This window comes from Muscardinus avellanarius (assembly GCF_963383645.1).
Source record: "Muscardinus avellanarius genome assembly, chromosome: 1".
Taxonomy (NCBI): domain Eukaryota; kingdom Metazoa; phylum Chordata; class Mammalia; order Rodentia; family Gliridae; genus Muscardinus; species Muscardinus avellanarius.
Genome location: NC_137786.1, coordinates 122,650,183 through 122,674,786, shown reverse-complemented (window position 1 = coordinate 122,674,786; position 24,604 = coordinate 122,650,183). Strand labels below are relative to the sequence as shown.

Below are 24,604 nucleotides of genomic sequence, written 5' to 3'. Positions count from 1 at the left end.
AAAGTGAGTGTAAGTGACTTGGCTGCGATTGCAGAGCTGGCTGGTGCCAAACCCCAGGTCTCCCAGCTTCTTCGGAGCTTTAGCAGCCCTGTTGTGCCAGGAAGAGTGTGGGCTGCCCTCCTGCTAGGTCATATTTGGCCCCCCACAGTCAGAGCCCAGAGCCTGAGGCCTCTTTGTGCTTCTCCTGAGCAGAGTCAGAAAGTCTGTTGAATGGGAACCACACCTCACAGCCTGTGGCCCGCGGCCCCTCCGCCTGTGCCAGCCACAGTTCCCTGGTGAGCTCCATTGAGAAGGACCTGCAGGAAATCATGGACTCTCTGGTGCTTGAGGAGCCTGGAACTGCTGGCAAAAAACCTGCTGCCACCTCCCCACTGTCGCCAATGGCTAACGGCGGACGCTACCTGTTGTCCCCTCCCACCAGCCCAGGGGCCATGTCTGTAGGCTCCAGCTATGAGAACACCTCTCCAGCCTTCTCTCCACTCTCCTCACCAGCCAGCAGTGGAAGCTGTGCCAGCCACTCCCCCAGTGGACAGGAGCTGGCACCTTCTGTGCCCCCACTGGTGCCTGCCCGCTCCTCCAGTTACCATCTTGCCCTGCAGCCCCCACAGTCCCGCCCGAGCGGTGCTCGCTCCTCTGAAAGCCCCCGGCTGGGCAGGAAAGGTGGTCATGAGAGGCCTCCCAGCCCTGGCCTCCGGGGTCTGCTGACTGACAGCCCTGCAGCCACAGTCTTGGCAGAGGCCTGTAGAGCCACTGAGAGCCCCCGGCTGGGTGGGCAGGTGCCCGTTGTGGCTATTAGCCTGAGTGAATACCCAGCTTCCAGTGCCCGAAGCCAGCCCACCAGCATTCCCGGCAGCCCCCAGTTCCAGCCACCAGTCCCTGCTCCCCGCAACAAGATTGGCACACTACAGGACCGCCCTCCGAGCCCTTTCCGCGAGCCTCCAGGTACTGATCATGGGATGACAACCAGTCCCTCGCGCCAGCTGGTGGGCCGGACATTCTCAGATGGACCAGCCACCCGCACCCTGCAGCCTCCTGAGAGTCCCCGCCTGGGCCGGCGGGGCCTGGACAGCATGCGAGAACTCCCTCCCTTAAGCCCATCTCTGTCCCGGCGAGCTCTGTCCCCGGTACCTGCCAGGACCACCCCAGATCCCAAGCTCACCAGAGAGGTAGCAGAGAGTCCGCGATCCCGGCGCTGGGCAGCCCATGGGGCTTCAGCAGAGAACTTCTCCCTGACACTGGGAGTGCGGGGGCGCAGGACCCGGAGCCCCTCGCCCACACTGGGGGAGTCCCTGGCACCCCGAAAGGGGAGCTTCAGTGGTAGGCTGAGCCCAGCCTACAGTCTGGGCTCTCTTACTGGGGCTTCGCCCCACCAGAGCCCCCGTACCCAGAGGAAGCTGTCTACTGGGGACTTGAGGCTGCCTGTCACACGGGAGCGGAAGAATAGCATCACGGAGATCAGCGACAACGAGGATGACCTCTTGGAGTACCACCGGAGGCAGCGCCAAGAGCGGCTCCGGGAGCAGGAGATGGAGAGGCTGGTGAGCCAAGGCTGGGGGGCTGCTGCTGTCCACAGTGGAGTCTCTGCCAGGGTGTGGGCAGCCAGCTGGCAAGAGGGAGAGAGGCCCTCTGGTGAGACATGCCTCAGTGACCAGTGTCTCATTGTTATGGTCTCCTGAAGAAGAGCTTTCTTTGAAATCTCTAAGGACTTATTTTAAATTCTTACTAATTTTTTTTTGTATCATTTTTTCAACATAGCATTGTTTATAGAAATGTAGGTTTCACATTTTTGTGTATGGTACTGGGGATTGAACACAGGGGTGCTGTAATTATGAGCTACACTCCAGCCCCTTTTTCTTTTTCTTTTGCACCAGAGCCTTACTAAGTTGCCCAGGCCTGCCTCGATCTTGCAATTCTCCTGCCTCAGCCTCCCAAACAACTGGGGTTACATTAGTGCGCCCTGCACCCAACTAGATTTCACATTATTTATCTGCGTGCAGTGATGGTGTAGGAAAACATACCATATTTATGGTGAGGTCCTGCATTTCTCAGGTTGAGAAGCAGGTTTTGAAGTTGAAAAGGCTGGGGCCCAGAGAGGAAACAGATTTGTCTAAGGTGACACAGAGAGTTCTATCAGAGCTGGAATTGGAACCCAAGTTTCCTGTCTTTCCATCTCTGAGGCTTGTTTATTTTGTGTGTGTATGTGGAACTGGGAATTGAACCCAAGAGCATTCTACCTCTGAGCTACATCCCTGACCCTCTTCTTATTTTTTATTTATTTATTTTTTGGTGGTACTGGGGGTGGAACCCAGAGGCTTTCTACTTCTGGGCTACACTCCCAGACCTATTTTATATTTTATTTGGAAACAGGGTCTCACTAAGTTGCTGAGAGCCTCACTAAATAGCTGAGGCTGGCTTCGAACCTTGTGTGATCCTCTTGTTTCCAAGTGCGGGGATTTCAAGCGTGTGCCACGCCCGGCTTATTTTTTATTTTGAAACAGGATCTTTCTAAGCTGCTGAGGGCCTCGTTAAGTTGCCGAGGCTGGCCTCGAACCTATGATCCTATCTCAGCCTTCCAGGTACTGCAGTTATAGGTGTGCCCAGCTGAGTCTTATTCTTTTCAAAAGCTCCTGGTCCTTCTTTCTTACTTTCTTTGGCATACACAAGTGGGTGGGAACTGCTCACCTGGCTTGGTGGGACCATCTGGAGGGGATGAGAACAGGATGGATGGTCCCTGGCTGGCCTGTGATGTGACTGTCCTCATGGGTATGGTGTGGCTCTGGACAGCTGTCCTGGGGATGACATCTGAGCTGGGTGGGGCCAGGATTCCCCAGCTAAGTGGAGAGCTGGGGGAGGGGCCTCTAGTGGTGCACTGTACACTTGAATCCACGGACAGGAGAATGGATGCTGTGTTCTTTCCCTTGGGGACAGAAGCACAGGGTTCTTGGGGGCCCAGGAACCCTGGGATTGGTCTGGGGAGGCTTGCCTGGAGACAGTTTGGGATGAGGCTGGCCAGTGTGCTTTTGCGGGTTGGGAGGTAGGATCCCCAGTCTTTCCCTCCTCCTGTGAACTAGGCACTGCCTTCCCCAGCTGCTCTGCTCAGCCTCCCCACCCCTTCCCACACACAGCCGCACACCTCCACCAGTCCTGACCTGCCCCACCTGCCACTTTAAGTCTTGGAGGCTGCTGCCAGGGGCCCCTCCCACAGCAGTCCGGCTGCTTATCTGGGTCCTAGGGCGGGGGCCTGTACTGAGACTGGTTCTTGTGCCTTTTTGCCATGGAACTGGGCAAGCAGCAGGAGGGAACCTGGGTAAGTGTTGGGGAGTCATGGGCAAAGTCTAGGTGGTGGAAGACCCGGAAAGCGGTCCAGTGACCCCAGAGAGCCACAGGAGGCTGGGGGCCAGGACTCAGGGCTAGAGTATTGTGAATAGAGAGGGAGACGCAGGCTGGGGACATGGTCCTGCTACCCTTCCTTTGCCTCCTGGGCCCTGAGAGGTGACAGTCCCTGGGTAGGTACACAGGGAGCGCCATGGCGCATTCCTACTTGGGCCCAGGCATTCAAGGACTGGCAGCAGCCCACGGGTGGTGAGGAGTCCAAGGCTGCCTGAGGGTGGCTTGGAGCTGAGAGGGGGAGCAGGAGGACCATATCTCAGCTCTGCCCCTCCTCCAGATGTGCCTAGGCTAAGCGTCCGGTCCCTGTGGGCCCGTGGGTCTACCCGCTGGCCTTGTCTGTCTGTAGGTGCCCACCCAGTGGTGTGCAGGCGGTGTTTATCTTTGTGAGTGCACATTTGTGCATGCTGGGGCTGGTGTCTGCACTTGCCTGAGTGTCGGTGCCCCTTTGCCTGCACTGAATCAGCTGAGCACCTGAGCAGATCTATGTCTCGTGTGGCCTTTGGTCCACCATCTGTGTGTGGTCCTATGTATATTTGGGTGTGTCCTTGTGTGGCCACGATGAAACCCCATGCTGGGACAGAATGAAAAGGGAAAGGAAGCCAGGCGTGGTGGTGCACGCATTCGGGAGGCTGAGACAGAAGGATGGTGGTTCACAGACAGCCTCAGCTCTTAGTGAGGCCCTTTGAAACTCAGTGAGATCTTGTTTCAAAATAAAGAATAAAAAATAGGGCTGCGGTGTAGCTTGGAGGTAGAATGCCCCTGGGTTCCATCTAAGTATGGGGGGGGGGGAGAAGCAGGAAAATGGGAGGGGCTGGACCCAGTTGGGCAGGTGGCACACAGCCTGGCTCCCCATGCCCAACTCGGGGGTGCCCTCATTCCTACGCCCCCTCAGATCTTGGGGTCAGAGCTCCTGACTTGACATTGGGCCTCAGCCCCTATGGTCCTAGCTCTCCTTCCTGCTAGGACACAGCCTGGCTCTGGTCGTGTTTCATGCCCTACTCTGCCCCCTCCCCAGGAACGCCAGCGCTTGGAGACCATCCTGAACCTGTGTGCCGAGTACAGCAGTGCTGGCAGGGCACCCGAGGCTGGGGAGCTGCCCAGCATCGGGGAGGCCGCCGCAGCATTGGCTCTTGCAGGCCGGAGGCCCTCGCGAGGCCTGGCAGGGGCCTTCGTGGCCTCTGGGCGGAGCAGTGAAGAGCCTGGAGGGGCTGCCCAGCGCCTGTGGGAGGGCGTGGACCGCTCAGACGAGGAGAATCTCAAGGAGGAGTGCAGCAGCACTGAGAGCACCCAGCAGGAGGTGGGCTGGGCCCGGTGGTGGGGCAGGCTGGGTAGGGACTGGTGGGAGTGCCACATGAGGGGCAAGTGATGAAAAGATGAAGTCTGAAAAGAGTCGGGAGACCCAGAGGTGTAGAAAGGAGGCGGCCAGGCAGAGAAGGGAGGTGACCAAGACTTCCCCAGGCTATAAATATGCTCTATGACCTGCTTTTCCTTGGGGCCCCACCCAGGCCTGGCACTCTGGTAAATCTTTATTCCCTGTAGCTGAACCCTTATTACTTCCCTGGCAGGGAGGAGTGTGGCCTCCAGTTCAGCTCCCCATTCCAGGTGCCCTAAGGAACAGGTGGCCTGGTCTCTTGGTCTGATCCTGGAAGGCTGGTGACTTCCCTTCTCTCCCTCCAGCATGAGAATGCACCTAGCACCAAGCTGCAGGGAGAGGTGCTGGCCTTGGAGGAAGAAAGGGCTCAGGTGCTGGGGTGTGTTGAGCAGCTCAAGGTTCGTGTGAAGGAGCTGGAGCAGCAGCTGCAGGAGGCAGCACGAGAGGTGAGCTGGCGGCTGGGAGGGACCTGGTACCAGAAGAGGCCTGGGTTCACTGGTTTAACAGGACCTTGGTCTGCCCCCAGGCTGAAATGGAGCGGGCGCTGCTGCAGGGGGAGAGGGAGGCAGAGCGGGCACTGCTGCAGAAGGAGCAGAAGGCGGTGGACCAGCTGCAGGAAAAGCTGGTGGCCTTGGAGGAAGGCCTCCAGAAGGAGAGGGACAAGGTAACCCATACCTGGCCCAGCTCACTGCTGGGTACCTGTGGCCCAGGAGAAAAAGAGCAGTGCCTTCCCTGGGGCTCTGGACCCCTCAGCTCATCATCTGTCCTCCATACCAGGTAGCTTCTGGCTCTTTCTGGAAGGTACCAACATGGAGGGTGCTGCCAGGGGCTGGGCTGGTGTTTGTGGTCTCTGTCTGGGTCTCTGTGCTGCCTCTGGATGCCTGCCATTCTGGGCTCTTCATGGCCCTTCTAGGAAGTGTCCATGTCCTCCTTGGGCAGTGAGCACAGCCTATGTAGGGGACTGGTGCTAGGGCTGGTTCAGGTTTGGTCTACCCTGGGAGATTAGCCCCCTTGAGCATGCCTTAGGTGCTTAGGGTGTGGTCTTTGGGAGATGGCCTGCAGGCCTCTGCCACCCTCAAGTCTTCAGAGTCTGTAGTCTTCCATCCCAGATGGTCCCAGCTCCTGCCCCTGCCCCTTTCAGATTTCGTGCCAGCCTGCAGGGGCCGCTGCATCCCACAGGGGCCGTGCCAGCCATGCCCAAGATGCCCAACACCGTGCCAAAAGCTCTGAAGTGGAGAGGGGTCATCTCTTTCTGGATTTGACAGTATTTTTTCAAGAATTAAATTGTGCTTCTGTATTTTTTTTTTTTTTGAGTGCCTTCCTCTTGCCCTCAATTTTGAAGATCCTAAATATCCTTGACCCTTTTTTTTTTTTCTTTGAGCTTTGGCTCTGGCCCCCAAAACCACACTCCCAAATTCTGTGCCAAATTAACTCTATGCTTGCCAACCAGGCCTGCACTAACGCCCCTCTAATCACCATGCTGGGCTCTCCGCATGCCCCTAACTTCCAGGCCATCCAGGCAGGACATGCCTGCTTTTGCACTAACTTCTTGGGTGCCTTTGTGCCCCTGGCCTCTCCCCTCTAATGATGCCTCCTCCTTTTCTTGGTGGGGGACCCCTTGGTTTTGATCAGAAAGCAACCAGCAGGAGGGCACAGCTGCTAAACTTTGCAGAGTGGGGCACTGGCAGGAGGGTATAAGGGTAGGGAAGTGCTTGGCTCAAGAGCTCCCTGGCCAGAACAGCTCCTCCCCCTGGAAAGGCCTGGGCTCTGCCTCTAGGACAGTGCAGGGCAGAGGGAGGCAGGCCCAGCTCCTGTCCATTCATCAGTCCTCTGGAGCCTGGAGCTGAAGGGTAAGGAGGTCCGGTTGTGGGCATGGATGGCCTTGGAGGGCTTTAACAGGGCCTCTCTGCCAACCCATGGCTACCCATCCTAGCTTTGCCAAATGCAGAAACCCCAGTCTGAGAAAGAATGGGTGGCTCCCCATAGCCATCCTTTGGTCTCTAAAGGCCACCTAGAACATAGGGTATTTTTTTTTTAAGTGTCACAAGGGTGGAGATGTGCCTGGATCCCAGGAACTGGCCTGATCCTGGCCTCTTTGGAGATGGGTGTATGGGTGGGTGGGTGACTGGGCACAGTGTAGTTTAGTGGCTACTCCAGGGCCAGGCCAGGCATTTCAGAAGAAGCCTGCCTAACCTCACTTCTCACTGACTGCCCCCAGGTCCAGCTGTTTAGGGTTGTGGCCTGCAGGTGGTCTGTGGCTATGGAGGTGGTTGGGGAAGGTTCTGCCCAGTCCTTACCCAGTGGCTCTAGCTTTTGAATCAGTAATTGCTTTCTCCTCTGCCTGTCCTTTGGAGGACTGACTCACCAGCTCCTCCTCGTCCCCCTGCCCGCCCTCAGAGGTGTCATCTCGCCCTAGACAGAGCCATCCACCTCCTCTTGGTACTCACTCCTGGGGCTCCTGTTACCACAGCAACGGCCAGCTAATTGTAACCCTCATCCCTGCTGAAGTTCAGCCCACAGCCCCTGCACTCTGCCCACCCCAGCAGGAGAGGGAGGGAGGCCAGGGTGTTGGGCTGGGTGGGGTTTTCTCCCTGTACCGCTGCAGCTCTAACATTCACACCCAGCCCCTGGATGTAACCCTTCCCTTCCCTCCCCTTCCTCCCAGGGTTAAACGTTGGTCTCTGGGCTTTGGGCTTTGCTCTGCCAAGTGGCTTTGGCCTTGACTTTTTTTTTTTTTTTTGTGGTACTGGGGATGAAATCCAGGGGCCTTCTACCTCCGGGCTACACTCCCAGACCTATTTTATATTTTATTTGGGAACAGGGTCTCTTAAGCCAGCTGAGGCTGGCTTCAAACCTGGGTGATCCTCCAGTCTCAGCCTCCCAAGCGCTGGGATTACAAGCGTGGGCCACCACACCCTGCTGGCCTTGATTTTTTTAAGAGGAAACAAGACCTGGTCTTAGTACCTATGCAAACACTTCTAGCTCAAGGGACTCCAAGAGACCAACATTTCCACCCTGCCTCATCCCTGCGTCTCTGGGCCCTGCTTACACCTCCGCCCGGCCTCTCCGGCTCTCGCTCTGGTCCCGCCCTCCCTGGCTGCTCCAATTCCTTCCCTCTGGGTCTGCCCCGCGCCCCCCGCCGCGCTCCCCGCGGGCCGGAGTTGAGGAGTGTGTGTTCTCTCTCCCCTGTGCCCCGCCTCCCTCCCCTCCCGCCGACCAGGAGAGGGCGGAGCTGGCCGCGGGACGGAGGCACCTGGAGGCCCGCCAGGCGCTCTACGCCGAGCTCCAGACGCAGCTCGATAACTGCCCCGAGTCAGTGCGGGAACAGTTACAGGAGCAGCTGAGAAGGGTCAGTTCCCCCAGCCCCCTCCCCGGCCCTGCGGGCCGCCCAGACCGGAGAGAGGCAAGCGGTGGGACGGGACGCCTGGCCCCTGCAGTACCTGCCGGACACCAGGGTCGGTGCTGAGGCTTGGAGGGGACCAGCAGGGTTGGGGGGATCAGCGCTCCAGGCCCAGTGGAGCAGAGGGCCCGGGTGGGGGCAGGTTCCTTCCCCCTCTCCCAGGTCCAGACTCCGGACTCTGCGGCCTGGCCTTCTGGGCCCAGAGTGGCATGCCGAGCACCACCCAATCCCAGTGTCACTGTCGTTGAAGGAGGCAGATGCCCTAGAGACGGAGACCAAACTCTTTGAGGATCTGGAGTTCCAGCAGTTGGAGCGGGAGAGCCGAGTGGAGGAAGAGAGGGAGCTGGCCGGCCAGGGGCTGCTTCGGAGCAAGGCGGAGCTGCTGCGCAGTGTGGCCAAGAGGAAGGTGGGCCCCTCTCCCTCGTGTCTTGGTTATGGGTCAGTGACCCCAAGAGAGTTAACTTCACCACCTGGTGCTTCCATGTCCTCAGGGGTAAAGTGAAACCCAAAGGCAGCGTGATGGTCACTCAGCCAGGCTAGCTAGTGTCACTAAGCCCAGCTCCCTCCATCCTCCCCTGCTGAGTGCTGGAGGGGCCAGGAAGTGAAGGATGGAGACCAGGAGGAAGAGGAGGTGGTTTGACTCATCCTTGTGCTTATGTATGTATTTATTGGACTTTTTTTCTTTGGTGGTACTAGGGATGGAACCCAGGAGCATTCTACCTCTGAGCTACACCCCTGGTCCTATTTTTTATTCTTTTTATTTTTTGAAACAGGGTTTCACTGAGTTGTGAAGGGCCTAGCAAAGTAGCTGAGGCCGTTTGCAAACTGTGATCTTCCGAGGTCTCCACCTCCCGAATGCTGGGATTAGAAGTGTGTTCCACCATGCCTTGCCCTGGACATTCTACTATTATTATTATTATTATTATTATCATTATTATTATTTTTTGTGGTACTGGGGATGGAACCCAGGGGCCTTCTACCCCCAGGCTACACTCCCAGACCTATTTTATATTTTATTTGGAAACAGGGTCTCTTAAGCCAGCTGAGGCTGGCTTTGAACCTGCGGGATCTGTCTCAGCCTCCCAAGCGCGGGGATTACAAGCATGTGCCACCACGCCCGGCGGGGCAGCATTCTATTTTTGATTTACACTCTCAGTTCTATTTTTTTTCTTTATTTTTAATATTTATTTGTTTGTTTGTTTGTTTATTTATTTATTTTTGGTGGTACTGGGGTTCCTGGAAACCCTTCTACCTCTGGGCTACATTCCCAGACCAATTTTTATCCTTTTTTAATTTGGAAACAGGGTCTCTTAAGCCAGCGTTGCTGGCTTTGAACCTGCTTGATCCTCCTGTCTCTGCCTCCCAAGGGCGGGGATTACAAGCGTTCGCCACCACGCCCGACTTTTATTCTTTATTTTGAAACAGGATCTCCCTGAGTTGCAAATGGCCTTACTAAATAGCTGAGGCTCTCTGGGAACCTATCTCATTCTCCCAAATGCTGGGATTACAAGTGTGCACTATTATGCCTGGCCTTTACTTTTTGTTTTGAAACAGAGTATTACTAAATTACTGAGGCTGGCCTCAAACCTGTGATTCTCTTATCTCAGCCTCACAAGTACTGGGATTATAGACATGTACCTATGCATCTGGCCCTTGTTTTTATTTTATTTTTTGGAGTTTGGGATTGAACCTAGAGCACATGCTGTACCACTGAGCTTTGCCTCAGCGCTGCCCTGCCCTTAGAGAGCTGGGCACATAAAGAGATCTGGGAGCCCTAGGAAGGATGTCCAACTGGTTTTCGGCCCTGAGATAGCCCCTGTGGGCTCATGTGTGCTAATGCTGTGATAATCTGCTCCTGAGCTCAGGCAGACCAGGCTCAGATGGTGGGACATGTGTGTGGGAAGCCAGGTGGGGGCACACACCTGTAATTCCAAGTATTTGTGAGACTGAGACAGGAGGATCGGAGGTTCAGGCAGCCTCAGCAATTTGGTGAGAACCTGTTTAAAATAAAATCCAGGTGTGATGGCGCATGCTTGTAATCCCAGGACATAGGAGGCTGAGACAAGGAGGATTGCAGGTTTGAAGCCAGCCTCAGCAACTTAGGCTCTCAGCAACTTATTGAAACCTCATTTCCAAATAAAAAATAACATATGTCTGGGGGTATAGTCCAGAGGTAGAAGGCCCCTAGGTTCCACCCCCAATACCACAAAATGAATAAATAAATAATTAATAAAACAAAAAGGGTGTAGCTTGGAAGTAGAATGCCCCTGGGTTTAATCCCTAGTACCAAAAACAAAAAAACAAAAACAAAACAAACAAACAAAAAAAAAAACAAAACCCCACAAGGGCAGGAATGGGGCAGTGGCCCTGGTGGCTCATCCTGCAGCCGAGGCGTGTGTGATGTGCACACAGGTTCATGTGTGTGCAGCTTGTCTGGCTGGAATGTGTGGAAGGCAAGGACAGTGAGATGGGGAGCAGTGACCCACGTGGTGAGTTGGAGCTTGTTGGGAAGTGAGGAGCTGTCAGATCTCCCTAGGCCAGACCCCCTGCTTCCCTCCCTCCCTGAGCTACTCCACCTTTCAGATGCACCTACTTGCCAGAGTAGGGCTGATAAAAAAGGGGGCCCCGCACTTCCCAGGCCCGTGCATGTGCCAGGCGCCCTGCCAAGCGGCTTCCTTGGCCATCCTGAGTGGGCCCACAGCAGGTGCTTATCCCCACTCTGTAGATGAGGGAAGCAGGCCAGAGAAGCCGCAGAGTTCCTTGATGCCTCCCGGAGTGTCGGCTTCAGAGTCAGAGTCGATCCCACAGCCAGCCCGTGCTCTCTCACGTCAGCTTAGGTCCTCTTCCTCTTTCTTCCTGGACAGAATTCAGCAAGGAGCATTTCCTGTGTTGGTGAGGGGGGACAGCTCACCCAGTCACTTTGAGGGAGCCTGGGAGGAGCCAGCAGTAGTGGACTATGCACCCTGACCCCTGGAAAATGAGCTGAGCCACTGCAATGGGGCAGGGTCAGATTTCCCCTTCCAGCTTCACTGCCAGCGCCCTCCCTCAGCTCGGGCTGCCCTGCGGCTCTTTGGTCCTCTGGTATAGAGAGGGTGAGAGTAGGGGCCTTGGCATCCGGCAGGTCTGGTTCTAACCCTCCCTCTGCCGCTTACTAGCTGAGACCTCAGCTCCCGAGCTGCCAGTGATCTTCCCTATTAGGTCTGATGGTGCCTGCCTCCTGAGGCTGCAGGCAGGTAACAGGTAAAGCCTTCACAGACTGTCTGTCTGGCTCCTTCTAGGTTCTTGATAAAGAGCAGTTCTTGCCTTGAGGGTCACTACCTGGTCTGCTTTAGTCTTTTTGGGGGCTGACCCCAGGTTCAGGACAGCCCCCTTTTTCATACCTTCTCTTACGTGTATATTTCCTAAGGGTAGTGGTTTCCTCTTTCAGGAAGCCCTCTGGGCATTTGCCCAGCCCATTTCCCCATTTTCCCAGGCCCTTGTCCTTACCCTTAGTGTCTTTTTCTTTTTCTTTTTTTTTTTTTTTGGTACCAAGGACACTCTATCTCGGAGCCATACCCACAGCCCTATTTTTATTATTTTTATTTATTATTAAAATTTTTTTTCTGTGGTGCTGAGGATTGAACCCAGAGGCATTCTACCTCTAAGCTACACTCCCAGCTTTGATTTTTTATTCTTTATTTTTGAAACAGGGTCTCACTAAGTTGTGGAGGGCATAAGTAGCTGAGGCTGGCCATAAACCCCGATCTTCCTGTCTCTGCCTCCCAAGTACTGCAATTACAAGTGTAGGCCACCATGCCTGGCTATTTATTTTTAACATTTGAATCAAGGTCTCACTAGGTTGATAAGAGTCTCACTACTTGTTGAGTCTGTCCTCAAACCTGCAGTCCTCTGTCTCAGCCTCCAAAGTACTAGAATCACAGTTATGCACCGTTAGGCCCAGCTATGTAGTGTCTTCTTATTTCCTTCTAGCACAGGAATGCTGAGCCAATCATTGTACCAAGCCTTGTTGGGGCTAGAGATGGAAATGACACTGGTCCTGACCTGGGATCTTAAGTTTGGGGTTGGGTGGTGGTGGTAGAGACAGATCAACCACAGAGAATGTAGGACAAGGCTGTAGGGTGGCGTGGAATGATGCGAGGACAGAGGAGGGAGCAAAGAAGTCAGGTGGCAATCAAGGAGGGCTTTGGAGAGGAGGTGGTGTTCAGTGTGGTCTTGGAGGGCGAGACAGCTCGGGAGGGGCGGCGGAGACTGGGCTAGCTTTTCTGAGCTAAGGGAGCATGAGGGAGGCCTGAGGGCCCACGGCTGCCCATCTGAGGATACAGCATGGCATGCCGAGCAGTTAAGACCAGTGCAGAGGGGAGAGGTAAGAAGCTTGGACTTTGTCCTGTGAGTAATGGGGAGCCACCAAACGATTTTGAGGAGAAATGTGATCTGATCGCATTTGTGGATTAAAAAAAAAAATGACCCTTAAGCCGGGCGTGGTGGCGCACGCTTGTAATCCCAGCATTTGGGAGGCTGAGACCAGAGGATCGCGGTTCGCGGACAGCCTCAGCTACTTAGTGAGGCCCTTTGCAACTCAGTGAGACCCTGTTTCAAATTAAAGAATAAAAAATAAGGCAGGGGGTGTAGCTCGAAGGTCAAATGCCTCTGGGTTCCATCCCCAGACCCACACACACACACAAAAGACCCTTAAAGCCCAATGTGGTGGCACATGCTTATAATCCCAGTTTTGGGGGAGGCTGAAATAGGAGGATCTGGGTTCGCATACAGCCTCAGCTACTACTTAGTGAGGCTCTTTCCAACTCAGTGAGCCCCTGTTTCAAAATAAAGAATAAAAAATTGGGCTGAGAAGCCGGGTGTGGTGATCTAGCATTCAGGAGGCTGAGACCGGAGGATTGCGGTTCATGGACAGCCTCAGCTACTTAGGCCCTTTGCAATTCAGTGAGACCCTGTTTCAAAATAAAGAGAAAAAAAAAAAAATAGGGCTGGGAGTGTAGCTTGGAAGTAGAAGGCCCCTGGGTTCCATCACCAGTACCACAAAAAATTAAAATTATAAAAACCCGTCTTCTCAGGAACGCCTGGCCTTGCTGGACAGTCAGGCCGGGCAGATCCGAGCGCAGGCTGTGCAGGAGTCGGAGCGCCTGGCCCGAGACAAGAATGCCTCCCTGCTGTTGCTGCAGAAGGTAGGCCCTCACCAGGCAGGGGACTGGGGCGGGGTGCAGAGCGGCCAGCAGGGACTCCTTTGTGTAGTCTCCTCTCCCTTGCTCCTTCCTCTCTCTGACTCTGCCTCGCTGGGCTTGCAGGAGAAAGAAAAGCTGGCCGCGCTGGAAAGGAGATACCACTTGCTCACAGGGGGCAGGCCATTCCCAAAGACCACCTCCACTCTCAAAGAGGTAACGTGACTGGGTCAGCCCCAGCCTCAGGCCTGGGGTGGGGGCCTGGGGGCCTGGAGCAACACCAGCCATCTTCCTCTGGTAGCTACAGGCGGTGTGTGGAGTCTCCCTGAACTGGAGAGGCCTGCCTGAGCGTTTGGGCTGCACCATAGCCCTCTGTGGCCAGCAGCTATTTCCTCTGGTGGCCTTTGGGCTCTTGGAAGCCACTGATCTCAGAATTTGAGGGCTAAATGTGTGGAGGGGAATTGAGGGTCCTGGCTGGACAGCCCAGAGGTTGGTAGGGGGCTGGGCTTGGTGGACTCACCTCGAGGGGGAATATAGAGCTCTAGGGGTCCTGGTGCTCCCTCGGCTCCAGTCTGGAACTAGACTCTTGGCTGACTCAGAAGTGGGCAGTGTGGCCGCTCAAGCAGTTCTTCCCCAGGTCTGCACAGGGCCACTGAGGCCCCAATGGGATGTGTTTTACATTCCCACCTTCTCCTCCATCTCTGTCACTGCTCAGCACTCCAGGCCTGGAGGGTGGGGGTGACTGGGCAAGCACAAGGGGTAAGGTCCTCACCACGTCCCCTCCTCGTGGGCTGAGCTGCTCATCTGCAGGTCCTTGGAGGTGGGGCTGGGGACTGCGGCTCTGGGTGTATTCCCAGCGTCCATTCCGGCTGGAGATTCCTCTAGCCCCTTTATCCCACTGCTTCCATTGTGCTCTGCCCCAAAGCATGGAAGGCACATGGTGACAAGCCTTTGGCTGGGCAGTTTGTGTGAGCATGCCGTCCTGCCGTCTGTAGAGTGCCCAGGCAGCCTGTGCAAAGTGAAGCCCGGGTTTGCATATTGATTGCACGCGCTTTGCATGCCACTCACCAGCTTTCACAGCACACTGTTGTTTTCCTGCTCTGTGACCCCTAGAGGACAGTCTGGCTATAGAGCTAGGCCTAGGTGGGCGCCCTGAGCGGGCCGGCAGAGCACCTTGTGCTTTGATTGAGACACTGTAGATGCCTGCTGTGCCCCGCACCTAGGGAAGCTTAAGTTCTAGAATACGTGCGGAGTCTGACGGTCTCAGTCCTTTCAACCTATATATAGTCCAGTGTGCTGGTGTCTTTCTGAGCACTTACCTGAGCAGTGGGCCCATTTCCTGCCAGGGCTTTTGGTTGTTCTCTGATAAAACCTTGTTCTCAGAGCCTGTCTTGCTCAGGCCTGGTGGTGTCTGCAGTCTCCCCTGCCAGTTTCCAGCTCTTCCCTGGGAAGCCTTGTGACTAATGCTCTATGCTGCATGTATGTGGCCCACTGGGGATACCCAGGGTGCTGGAGACAGAGGGGCTTTCTGGGAGGTAGGCACTCTCCTCAATGGGCTCTCAAAGGGTTTCCTTCACCTGTCCCAGCCCGGGCCAACACAGGGATAGACCTTTAGGAAATACCTGGAGCAGCAACTGAATGCCATTATGGTCTCCACAGTAGAGATCAGGAGTAGCCTTAAGTAGTCTGTTCTTGTTGGGTGTGGTAGTGCACACCTATAGTTCCAGTACTAGGGATGCCGGGACAGGAAGATTGCAGGCTCAAGGCCAACTTCAGCAATTCAACAAGTCCCTTAAGCAACTTAGTGAACCCTCATTTCAAAAGAAATAAGCTGGGCGTGGTGGTGCATGCTTGTAATCCCAGCATTTGGGAGGCTGTTGAGACTGGCGGATCGGGGTTTGCAGACAGCTTCAGCTACTTAGTGAGGCCCTCTGCAACTTAGTGAGACCCTGCTTCAAAATAAAGAATAAAAAGTAGGGCAGGGGTGTAGCTCAGAGGTAGAATGGCCCTGGGTTTCATCCCCAAACCTGCAAAAAAAAAAAAAAAAAAAAAGAAAAGAAAAAGAAAGAAAAAGCAGTAATAAAAGGGCTGTGGGTATTGCTCAGAAATGGAATGCCCCTAGGTTCAATCCCTATTACCAAATAAATAAATAGAAATCAAAAGGGTTGGAGTTGCAGCTCAGTGACACATGGGTCCAATCTTGTGTGTGTGTGTGTGTGTGTAGGGGGAGAGAATAAAAGATTGTTCTGCCTATCTTTTCCAGTCTCCAACACTCTTTTAGCTATTGATGGCCCCAGTGGGCACCTGAGCACTCCACTCCTGCACTGAGTTTTATATTGACATGGAGTGATGGCCCTGTGCCTGGCTTGGAGTGTGGGACGTGGAGACCTGGTCAAACACCATTAACCTCTTCTCTGCCCGCCACTGGCATCCTAGGAGTATGTGAGCCTGGCAGAGGTCCTCCAGCTGTGCTCTCCCCTGGATCCCTGTGCTTCTACTGCCCCCCTCCGCGCGCCCACCCAGCCCCCGCCTGGCAGTGAGGTATGGGCCACTGTGTGTGCCTGCCTGTGCCAGAGGGCCTCCTTGAGAATGGCCTCTATTTCCCCTGGGGGCCAAAGCGGGACAGCAGGCTCTTTCTTCAGCAAGGGAAGGAGGGCAGCTGGCTCAGGGGTTTGAGGAGAGCAGCTCCCCATGTCCCTGCACCTTGAGGAGCTGTCTCCCGCTCCTGCTGGACAAGGGGGAGCACCACCTCTAGGAGGAGAGCATGGTGCCGAGCAGACTCTGGCTCTCCTGGGCATTGCACCTCTCCCTCCCCTGTGGGAAGGGCCAGCTTTAGGTTCCAGCCCCATTAACCTCTTATATTCCCTCCTGCATTTGCCCCTCCCCCAAGTACGTGACGCTTGAGCAGCTAAAGGTGATGTGGGGCACCTCACCTGGGCCCACAGGCCTGCCTCCCTGGGCCTCTGCCTCCCGGGACCTGGTTCCCGCCATGCGCTTTGCTCCCGTGCCGCCCTCCTCCTCCTCCTTCGCTTCCATCACTTCTTCACCCAAGGTTGGTGGTCTGTGTGTTCCTGCTGTCCCTGGGCACTCCGTGCTCGCTGGTGCCCTTGGGCTCTGGCTGGCTTCTGGCACACGTGTCTGTGATGGGAGTTGTGCCTGGCCATTTCTCTTGGCCGACAGCACGTTCAGGGCAGTTGTCTCACTGTTTTTCTCTTCCTTCTCTTTGTGCTCCTTTCTCCCTTCCCTTCTTCCCTCACCTTCCTGTCCATCTCCTGACATGCCTTCCTATCTCTTTCCTTCATTCCTCCTTTCTTCTTCTTTCTGCCCATCGCCTCTCCCCTCCTTTCTCTCTACCCTTGCCCTCCAGATGGAGAAGCTGCTGCTCCCCGCTGTAGACTTAGAACAGTGGTACCAGGAGCTGATGGCCGGGCTGGGGACGGGCCCTGCCACAGCCTCCCCTCGCTCCTCTCCCCCGCCTCTGCCTGCCAAAGCTTCCCGCCAACTGCAGGTAACCCCTCATGGAGCCTCCTCTCTGCTCTGAGTGCCTCCTGCCGGTCCCCAGCCACACACTGTAACGTGGGGAGTGGACTCAGCTCAGCCTGGGCCCTGAGAAGGCAGAGAGGATCTCTCTATTCTCTCCACGGGCACACCTACTGTGTGCCTGGCTGGCTGGAGACTGCCACATTTGGGTTCATAAAATCACTGAGGCAGGCCTTTCAGGCCAACAATGTGGACTCTTGCTTTACAGATCAGATGCTGGGTCTTGGAGGAGATAAGTATTCTCGCTAGGGTCACACAGCTAGGAAGTGTATCACGTATGCAGAGCCGGGACTTTTGACCAAAGGCTGGGTTTGCTGCATGTCAGTTTTCTGAGGGAGCTTGGCAGTTACTTATTTTCAACCTGCTCCTTCCTTTGGCAAATAGGGCAGCTGCAGTCCAGAATGCAAGGTCACACAGCCTGTTGGCAGAGCTGGGACCAGGAGATGAGCCTCTAGTTGTTCTCCTGCATAGATTGCTTGCCTGACAGAGCTCCTTGTCTGGGTCTGTTCACAGGTCCTTTCTCAGGCCTGCAGCTGGGCCAGGGTTTGGCTGGGGAGAAACAGCCTGGAAAGGAGGCTTGGCAGCTGCTGGCAGCCTCTGCCTGCTGGGCTGGCCCAGGAGGCTCAGCCATGTAGTCAGCCAGAGGGCCTTGGCGGCCTGGTGCCAGGAAGCACCTCAGGTCCTAGCCAGCATAGGTTACATGGGGTGCTGCAGTAGGGGATCCCGAGGTCACGGGGTAGCATCTCTTCCCTCCAGGTTTACCGCTCCAAGATGGACAGCGAGACCACCAGTTCCCTGCCCCGGACACGCAGCGGTCCCCTCCCTTCCTCTTCGGGGTCCTCTTCCTCCTCCTCTCAGCTCAGTGTGGCTACTCTTGGCCGAAGCCCCTCCCCAAAGGTCTGAGGGCAGCACGCGGTGGGGGTGGAGACTTCCTTGCCAGTTCTCAATGCAGGTTGTGGGGGTGGCGCAGAGTCTGCTGAGCCTAGGTGCCAGCACCCAATTCTTTCTGCAGAGTTCCTTGCTCACCCAGAATGGCACAGGCAGCCTTCCTCGCAACCTGGCAGCCACGTTGCAGGACATTGAGACCAAGCGCCAGCTGGCTCTGCAGCAGAAGGGTGAGTGGCCACAGTGCCAGCCCTGCTCCCCGGGCCCTGGGCCTACCCACATCTCTCGCAGGATGTCTTTCCTTTAACTGGGATCTGAGCAAGAGTAGAGAGGGTTTCTATTGGACACTCAAAGAAGAGCATCCTGGATATTTATCAGAAGACTCCAGGATAGGGGACTTAGGGTCTCAGGAGCTGTGACATCATCTTTCCTAGAAAGCCCAGCCAGTTAGGGAAGTGCTTGTTGACTTGGGTTAGATGTTGCCCTGTCTGGAGGCAAGGGGATGGATCTGATGACCTCCAGGAATGGTTCCAGGAGACACTGGCTCAGGGACACAGGAGTCCTGCTGCTTGTGGGCATCCTGGTGGTTTTGAAAGCCCATGTCTGTGCCTCTTTCTCCCCTCATCCCCTCTGTGTCTCTTTCCTGTGCCCTCTGCCTGGGTTCCCCACACCAGTCGAGTTGCTTCCTACCGAGCCCCTCCCAGCAGACGAGCCAGCAGGTAGAGCATTGGTCATGAGGACTTGGTTTGGCCAGTAGCCTTGTTCCAGCAGCAGCAGTAGCAGCATGCTGTGTCCCGCCTGGGCTCCTGCTGCGGCCAGGCTGGGCTGGGGTGCCCGGCTGGCCGCACCCCTCCTGCTCCCCACCCTGTGTCTCCTGCCTTCTCTCCTGCTCTTGCTCTTGCTTGTGCATTGCAGGGGGACTGCCTTGGCACCCTGGTGCTCCTGGGGCTTCTGCTGTTTCTTCCCCTTCCCCAGCAGGCAGGAGGAACGCATACACCCTGCTCACCTATTTAGGCCTTGGTCATGAGCTGGAGCCAGTGGGCCTTCCTGCTGCCAGGCCAGCTCCTGAGCAGGGCTGGTGCCTCTCCTGTGGGCTCAGGATGCAGAAAGAGTGCTGAAGCCGCTGTGTGCCGTGGCCAGTTGTGCAGGCAACTGAAGCTGGGGTGCAGCTGCTGGCCTGAAGTTCTGGGGGCTTCGGGGAAGCGGGTGGGGAGAGGGCTGCCTTGTGTTATCTGCCTGCCTCCTTCCTCTGTGTTGCTGTGTCAGCCCCTCTCCCAGGGAGGGTGGGAGGTCACTGTGATGCTGCCTGTCCTTCCTGCAGGACAACAGGTGATTGAGGAGCAGCGGCGGCGGCTGGCTGAGCTGAAGCAAAAGGCAGCGGCAGAGGCGCAGTGCCAGTGGGATGCCCTGCATGGGGCAGCACCCTTCCCCGTGGGCCCCTCCTGCTACCCCCCACTCATGCATCACTCCATTCTGCACCACCTGCCAGCTGGGCGGGAGCGTGGGGATGAGGGCGAGCGCGCCTACGACACGCTGAGCCTGGAGAGCTCAGACAGCATGGAGACCAGCATCTCCACCGGGGGCAACTCCGCCTGCTCGCCCGAAAACATGTCCAGGTACCTCCTTGCAGCCCACACCTCCGGCCTCCCCTCCTCAGCTCCTCGACACAGCCCTTTCCGCCTTCCCTCCCCAGTGCCAGTGGTCTGGATGTGGGCAAGATTGAGGAGATGGAGAAGATGCTGAGAGAAGCTCATGCGGAGAAGAACCGGCTCGTGGAGTCCAGGGTAGGTCCAGAGCCGCCCGGGGCCTGCCAAGGGGCTGTGCTCCGCCCGGTGCCTTCTACCCACAGTAACCCAGGGCAGGGGTCCTCTGGGGTGGAGAGTGTTGTAAAGTTTGTGGCCCTCATACAGGCTGGGGGTGTTGTCCAAGCTGCAGCTTCTCAGCTCTCAGAACAGGGAGGGCAGGGAATACCTGCCTTCCGGTCGCTGTGCTTCCTGCTGTGGACTCTCAGGGAACAAGGGTAATCTCAGTTCCTGTTCACCAGCACCCTAGGTCATCCTTCCTGGAGATACTAAGGAAAAGCAGGAACTGAGGGTTGAGGTAAAGGATGGAAGAGATGTCCAAGCCAGAGCAGAGTGGTTGACTGGGAAGCATGGGGTACAGCCGAGAGGAGGCATCTCCTTTACGTGGCTATGGCTCTGGGCTCTGCAAAGAGGGACTAGTAGTTTATGTTGGACATAGGCTCCAGAAAGAGAAAAGTTAACAAAACATCTGCAGAAGCCTTCTGAGGCACCTGTAGCTGGCTCACCCACTTGCTAGTGTTACCTGTTCTTTTTGAACTGGGATCTCACTGTGTTACCCAGGCTAGTCTTGAACTTGTGAGCTCAAGCTGGGGCTACAGGTGTGCTCCACCACAATTGACTGACTTATATTTTGTGGTACTGGGGATTAAACCTAGGGGCATTCTATCTCCTATCTCTGAGCTACACCCCCAGCCCTTTTAATTTTTTTATTTTTATTATTTATTTATTTATTTTTGCGGGTTTGGGAATGGAATCCAGGAGCATTCGACCTCCAAGCTACACCCCCTGTCCTATTTTTTATTCTTTATTTTGAAACCGGGTCTCACTGAGTTGCAGAGGGCCTCAGTAAGTAGCTGAGGCTGTCCGCGAACTGCAGTCCTCTGGTCTCAGCCTCTCGAATGCTGGGATTACAAGCATGTGCCATCACGCCCGGCTCTTTTTATTTTTATTATTTATTTACTTATTTATTTTGCAGTACTGGGGATGGAACCCAGGGGCATTCTACCTCCAAGCTACACCCCCAGCCCTATTTTTTATTCTTTATTTTGAAACAGGGTCCCAGTTGCAAAGGGCCTCACTAAGTAGTAGCTGAGGCTGGCCGCAAACCGTGATCCTCCTGTCTCAGCCTCCTGAATGCTGGGATTACAAGTGTGTGCCACCATGCCTGGCTAGCCCTTTTTATTTTGAAACAGGATCTTGCTAAGTTGCTGAAAATCTCGCTAAGTTGCAAGGGCTGGCTTGAACTTGAGATTCTCCTGTCTCATCTTCCTGAGAACTAGGATTACAGGCTTGACTCACTGGCCTGGTGTGACTGGCTTACTTTTAAAAACATTTTTCTTTTCTTTCTTTTCCTCTTTTTTTCTTTTTGCCCTACATCTTTTGAGATGAGAGTGGGACCCAGGGAGTAGGAGTCAGTAACTAGAAAGATTTTAAAAAATATATTGACCATTCCATTTATTTATTTTTTGTGTGTGTCGGTGGTGGGGATTGAATGTAGAGGCATTCTACCTCCAAGCTACACCCCAGCCCTTTTTTATTTTTTTCTTTTGAAATGGGCTTACTAAATTGATGAGTCTCACTACTTGTTGAGGCTGTCCTTGAACCTGTGATCTTCCTGTTTCATCCTCCAAGTACTGGGATTACAGGTGTGTGCCACCACACCCAGCTGGTTCTGCTAAATTTTGGGAAGAAATGGGAAATTGTACTATTTGTACTAAATTACACAATTTGAATAGAGTCCATATATATATATATGGTATTACTGAAGTGCTCTGTATTTATTAGTTGATTAGTTGGTCTTTTTTTGTTTGTTTGTTTGTTAGTTTGTTTGTTTTGTGGTTATGGGGGTAGAACCCAGAGGCTTTCTACCTCTGGGCTATACTCCCAGACCTATTTTATATTTTACTTGGAAACAGGGTCTCACTAAGTTGCTGAGAGCCTCACTAAGTAGCTGAGGCTGGCTTTGAACCTGTGCGATCCTCCTGTCTCAGCCTCCCAAGCACGGGGATTACAAGTGTGCACCACCATGCCCAGCTGATTAGTTGTTTTAATAACTTTAAAAATTCTTTTTAAGGATGAGTGTGGTGGCACACGCCTATGATCCAGTGCTTGGGAGGATGAGATAGGAGGATTGTGGTTCAAGGGCAGTCTAAGCAAGTAGTGAGACTCTTATCAACCTAAGGAGACCCTTTTTCCAAATAAGAAATAAAATTGGGCTGGGAGTGTAGCTCAAATGTAGAATGCCTCTGGATTTAACCCCCATTACAAAAAAAAAATTTTTTTAACTGGGCATGGTGTCACATGCCGGTAATCCCAGTACCTGGGAGGCTAAGACTGGAGGATCATAGTTTTAAGGACAGCCCCAGCAAGTAGTGAGACTCTCATCAACCTAGTAAGACCTTGTTTCCAAATAAGAAATAAAATTGGGCTGCGATATAATGCTAAGGTTCCATCTTCAATAACACACACACACACACACACACACACACACACACACTTTTAGCCAGGCATGGTGATGTACACTTGTAATCCCAGTACTGGGGAAGTTGAGACAGGAGGATCACAGGTTCAAACCCAGCCTCTACAACTTAGTGAGACTCTCAGCAACCTTGTAAGATCCTTTTTCGAAATAAGGATAAAGTCCGGTTGGGAGTAGTGCTTGGAGGTAGAATCCCCAGTACCAAAAAAAAAAAAGAAAGAAAAGAAAAAAGAAAAAACAAAAAATTTTTGGAATGGCTTTTATGAGTTCATTTGTGACTTTGGTATGCAAACATATTTTTCCCCATAAAGTTTGAAGTCCAACAACATATGTTACTAATTTTGAGTTTCAAGAGTCCTAAATCAGCCGGGCGTGGTGGCGCACGCTTGTAATCCCAGCCAGCATTCGGGAGGCTGAGACTGGAGGATCGCAGTTCATAGACAGCCTCAGCTACTTAGTGAGGCCCTCTGCAACTTAGTGAGACCCTGTTTCAAAATAAAGAATAAGAAAGAAAAGAATAAGAAACAGGTGTAGCTCGGAGGTCAAATGCCCAAGTTCTAACCCCCAGATCCACAAAAAAAAAAAAAAAAAAAGAATCTTAAATCAGCCAGACATGGTGGCCCACGCTTGTAATCCCAGCACTTGGGAGGCTGAGACAGGAGGATTGCACAGGTTCAAGCCACCCTCAGCTACTGAGTGAGGTTCTCAGCAACTGAGTGAGACCCTGTTTCCAAATAAAGTATAAAATAGGTCTGGGAGTATAGTCCGGAGGTAGAAAAGCCCCTGGGTTCCATCCCCCAGTATGCCCACCCCCCCAAAAAAAAGTCTTAAATCAGTAACTGAGGAAGGACTACTGAATGTAATAGCAGTCAAAAAAAAAAAAAAAAAGATAAACTGGGTATGGTCTCACATGCTTGTAATCCCAGCATTTGGGAGGCTGAGACAGGAGGATCCCAGTTCTCAGACAGCCTCAACTACTTGGTGAGGCCCTCTGCAACTCAGTGAGACCCTGTTTCAAAATAAAGAATAAAAAATAGGGCTGGGGGTGTAGCTCAGAAGTCAAATGTCCCTGGGTTCCATCCCTAGTACCACACACACACACACACACACACAAAAAAAAAGTTGTTAGCAGGTAATGGTGGCGCACACGTAATTCTAGCAACTCCTGAAACAGGAGGATCAGAAATTTGAGGCTGGGAGCATAGCTCAGTGGTAGAGTCTAGGCTCAATTCCAAGTATTTTGTGTGTTTGGGAGGGTAGGAAGTGAAATAATCCATGTTCTAGGAATTCAAATAAAATGATAAGAGCCCATTTATTGGAACCGATGATATTTTGTTTTGTTTTTTGTTTTTTGCCCAGCTCAATGATGGGTTTTTATCTACATGACTTTACTTAGGAGAATGCACTTTGATCCTATTTCCCAGATGAGTCCACTGAGGTTTAGAGTTTAAGTGATTTTGTCAGGTTGTGAAACCAGGACAGTCGCAATTTTTCCCCCTCTGTGGTGATAGAACCGAGGGCTTTATGTATGGTAGGCAAGTGCTCTACCATTGGAATGTGCAAGGCCCTGGGTTCCATCCCCTGCACACACACACACAAAAAAAGCCCCTGCATGTATCCTTAGCCAGCTGGGCTCTTGGAAGAGGTGGGCTTTGAGGACGATGCCTCCTCTGCCAGGCCACCCCCTGCCAGCTCTGTGACTCTGAGGGCCTGAGGAGGGCCGGCAGGGTGCAGAGGGCTGCTGTGGGGACTGAGCCTGGGCTCTGTGGGCAGGAACGGGAGATGGAGCTGCGGAGGCAGGCCTTGGAGGAGGAGCGGCGCAGGCGGGAGCAGGTGGAACGCAGGCTTCAAAGTGAGAGTGCCCGGAGGCAGCAGCTGGTGGAGAAGGAGGTCAAGATGCGGGAGAAACAGTTTTCTCAGGTGAGGGGTGCTGGAGTACCATGGTGGTTGGCTTGATGTTTGGGGGTGTAGAGGAGCAGAGATAACCAGGCACCTCTGCTGGGTTGTGTTAGACCAAAGTGTTCTCCCCAGAAAAGATTGAGACAGGAGGGTCATGGGTTTGAGAACAGTCTCAGTTACTTAGTGAGGCCCTCTGCAACTTAGTGAGACCTTGTTTCAAAATAAAGAATTAGGGCTGGGCATGGTGGCACATGCTTATAATCCCAGCATTTGGGAGGCTGAGACAGGAGGATCGCGGTTCGCAGTCTCTGTAACTTAGTGAGACCCTGTTTTAAAATAAAGAATAAAAATAGGGCAGAGGGTGTAGCTCGGAGGTTGAATGCCCCTGGGTTCCATCCCCAGACCCGCAAAAACAAACAAACAAAATAGGGCTGTAGATGTAGCTTGGAGGTAGAATGCTCCTATGTTCAATCCCCAGTAACACACACACACACACACACACACACACACACACACACACACACACATAAAAAGGGTTCTAGTTGACTGAGAATTCTAGGCAGTATTAAAGGTGGTGTAGACCTTAGTGATTGTCTAGATTTTTGTTTTTGTTTTTTTTTTTGTGTGTGGTATTGGAGATTGAATCCAGGGTTGCTCTAC

At 53.9% G+C, this 24,604-nt stretch overlaps 1 protein-coding gene across 20 annotated transcripts in view; it reads left to right on the top strand.

Moving 5' to 3' along the window:
• The window catches only part of PHLDB1 (pleckstrin homology like domain family B member 1), a gene marked incomplete at both ends in the record, with an annotated part of 51,510 nt that overhangs the window by 14,512 nt on the left and 12,394 nt on the right, over positions 1-24,604 (top strand). For 2 of the 20 annotated variants that reach the window (XM_080704926.1, XM_080704924.1), the window contains 13 exons: positions 190-1,538; positions 4,406-4,687; positions 5,068-5,208; positions 5,289-5,426; positions 8,413-8,568; positions 13,235-13,345; positions 13,466-13,555; positions 16,707-16,847; positions 17,636-17,776; positions 17,892-17,994; positions 19,086-19,380; positions 19,458-19,548; positions 23,819-23,965. In XM_080704926.1, the coding sequence (XP_080561052.1) occupies positions 190-1,538; positions 4,406-4,687; positions 5,068-5,208; positions 5,289-5,426; positions 8,413-8,568; positions 13,235-13,345; positions 13,466-13,555; positions 16,707-16,847; positions 17,636-17,776; positions 17,892-17,994; positions 19,086-19,380; positions 19,458-19,548; positions 23,819-23,965 (3,185 nt within the window). Of the gene's footprint in view, positions 1-189; positions 1,539-4,405; positions 4,688-5,067; positions 5,209-5,288; positions 5,427-7,982; positions 8,112-8,412; positions 8,569-13,234; positions 13,346-13,465; positions 13,556-16,229; positions 16,392-16,706; positions 16,848-17,635; positions 17,777-17,891; positions 17,995-18,438; positions 18,484-19,085; positions 19,381-19,457; positions 19,585-23,818; positions 23,966-24,604 lie in introns of all 20 variants that reach the window. The other 18 variants (XM_080704915.1, XM_080704912.1, XM_080704910.1 and 15 more) reach the window with 17 other exon arrangements.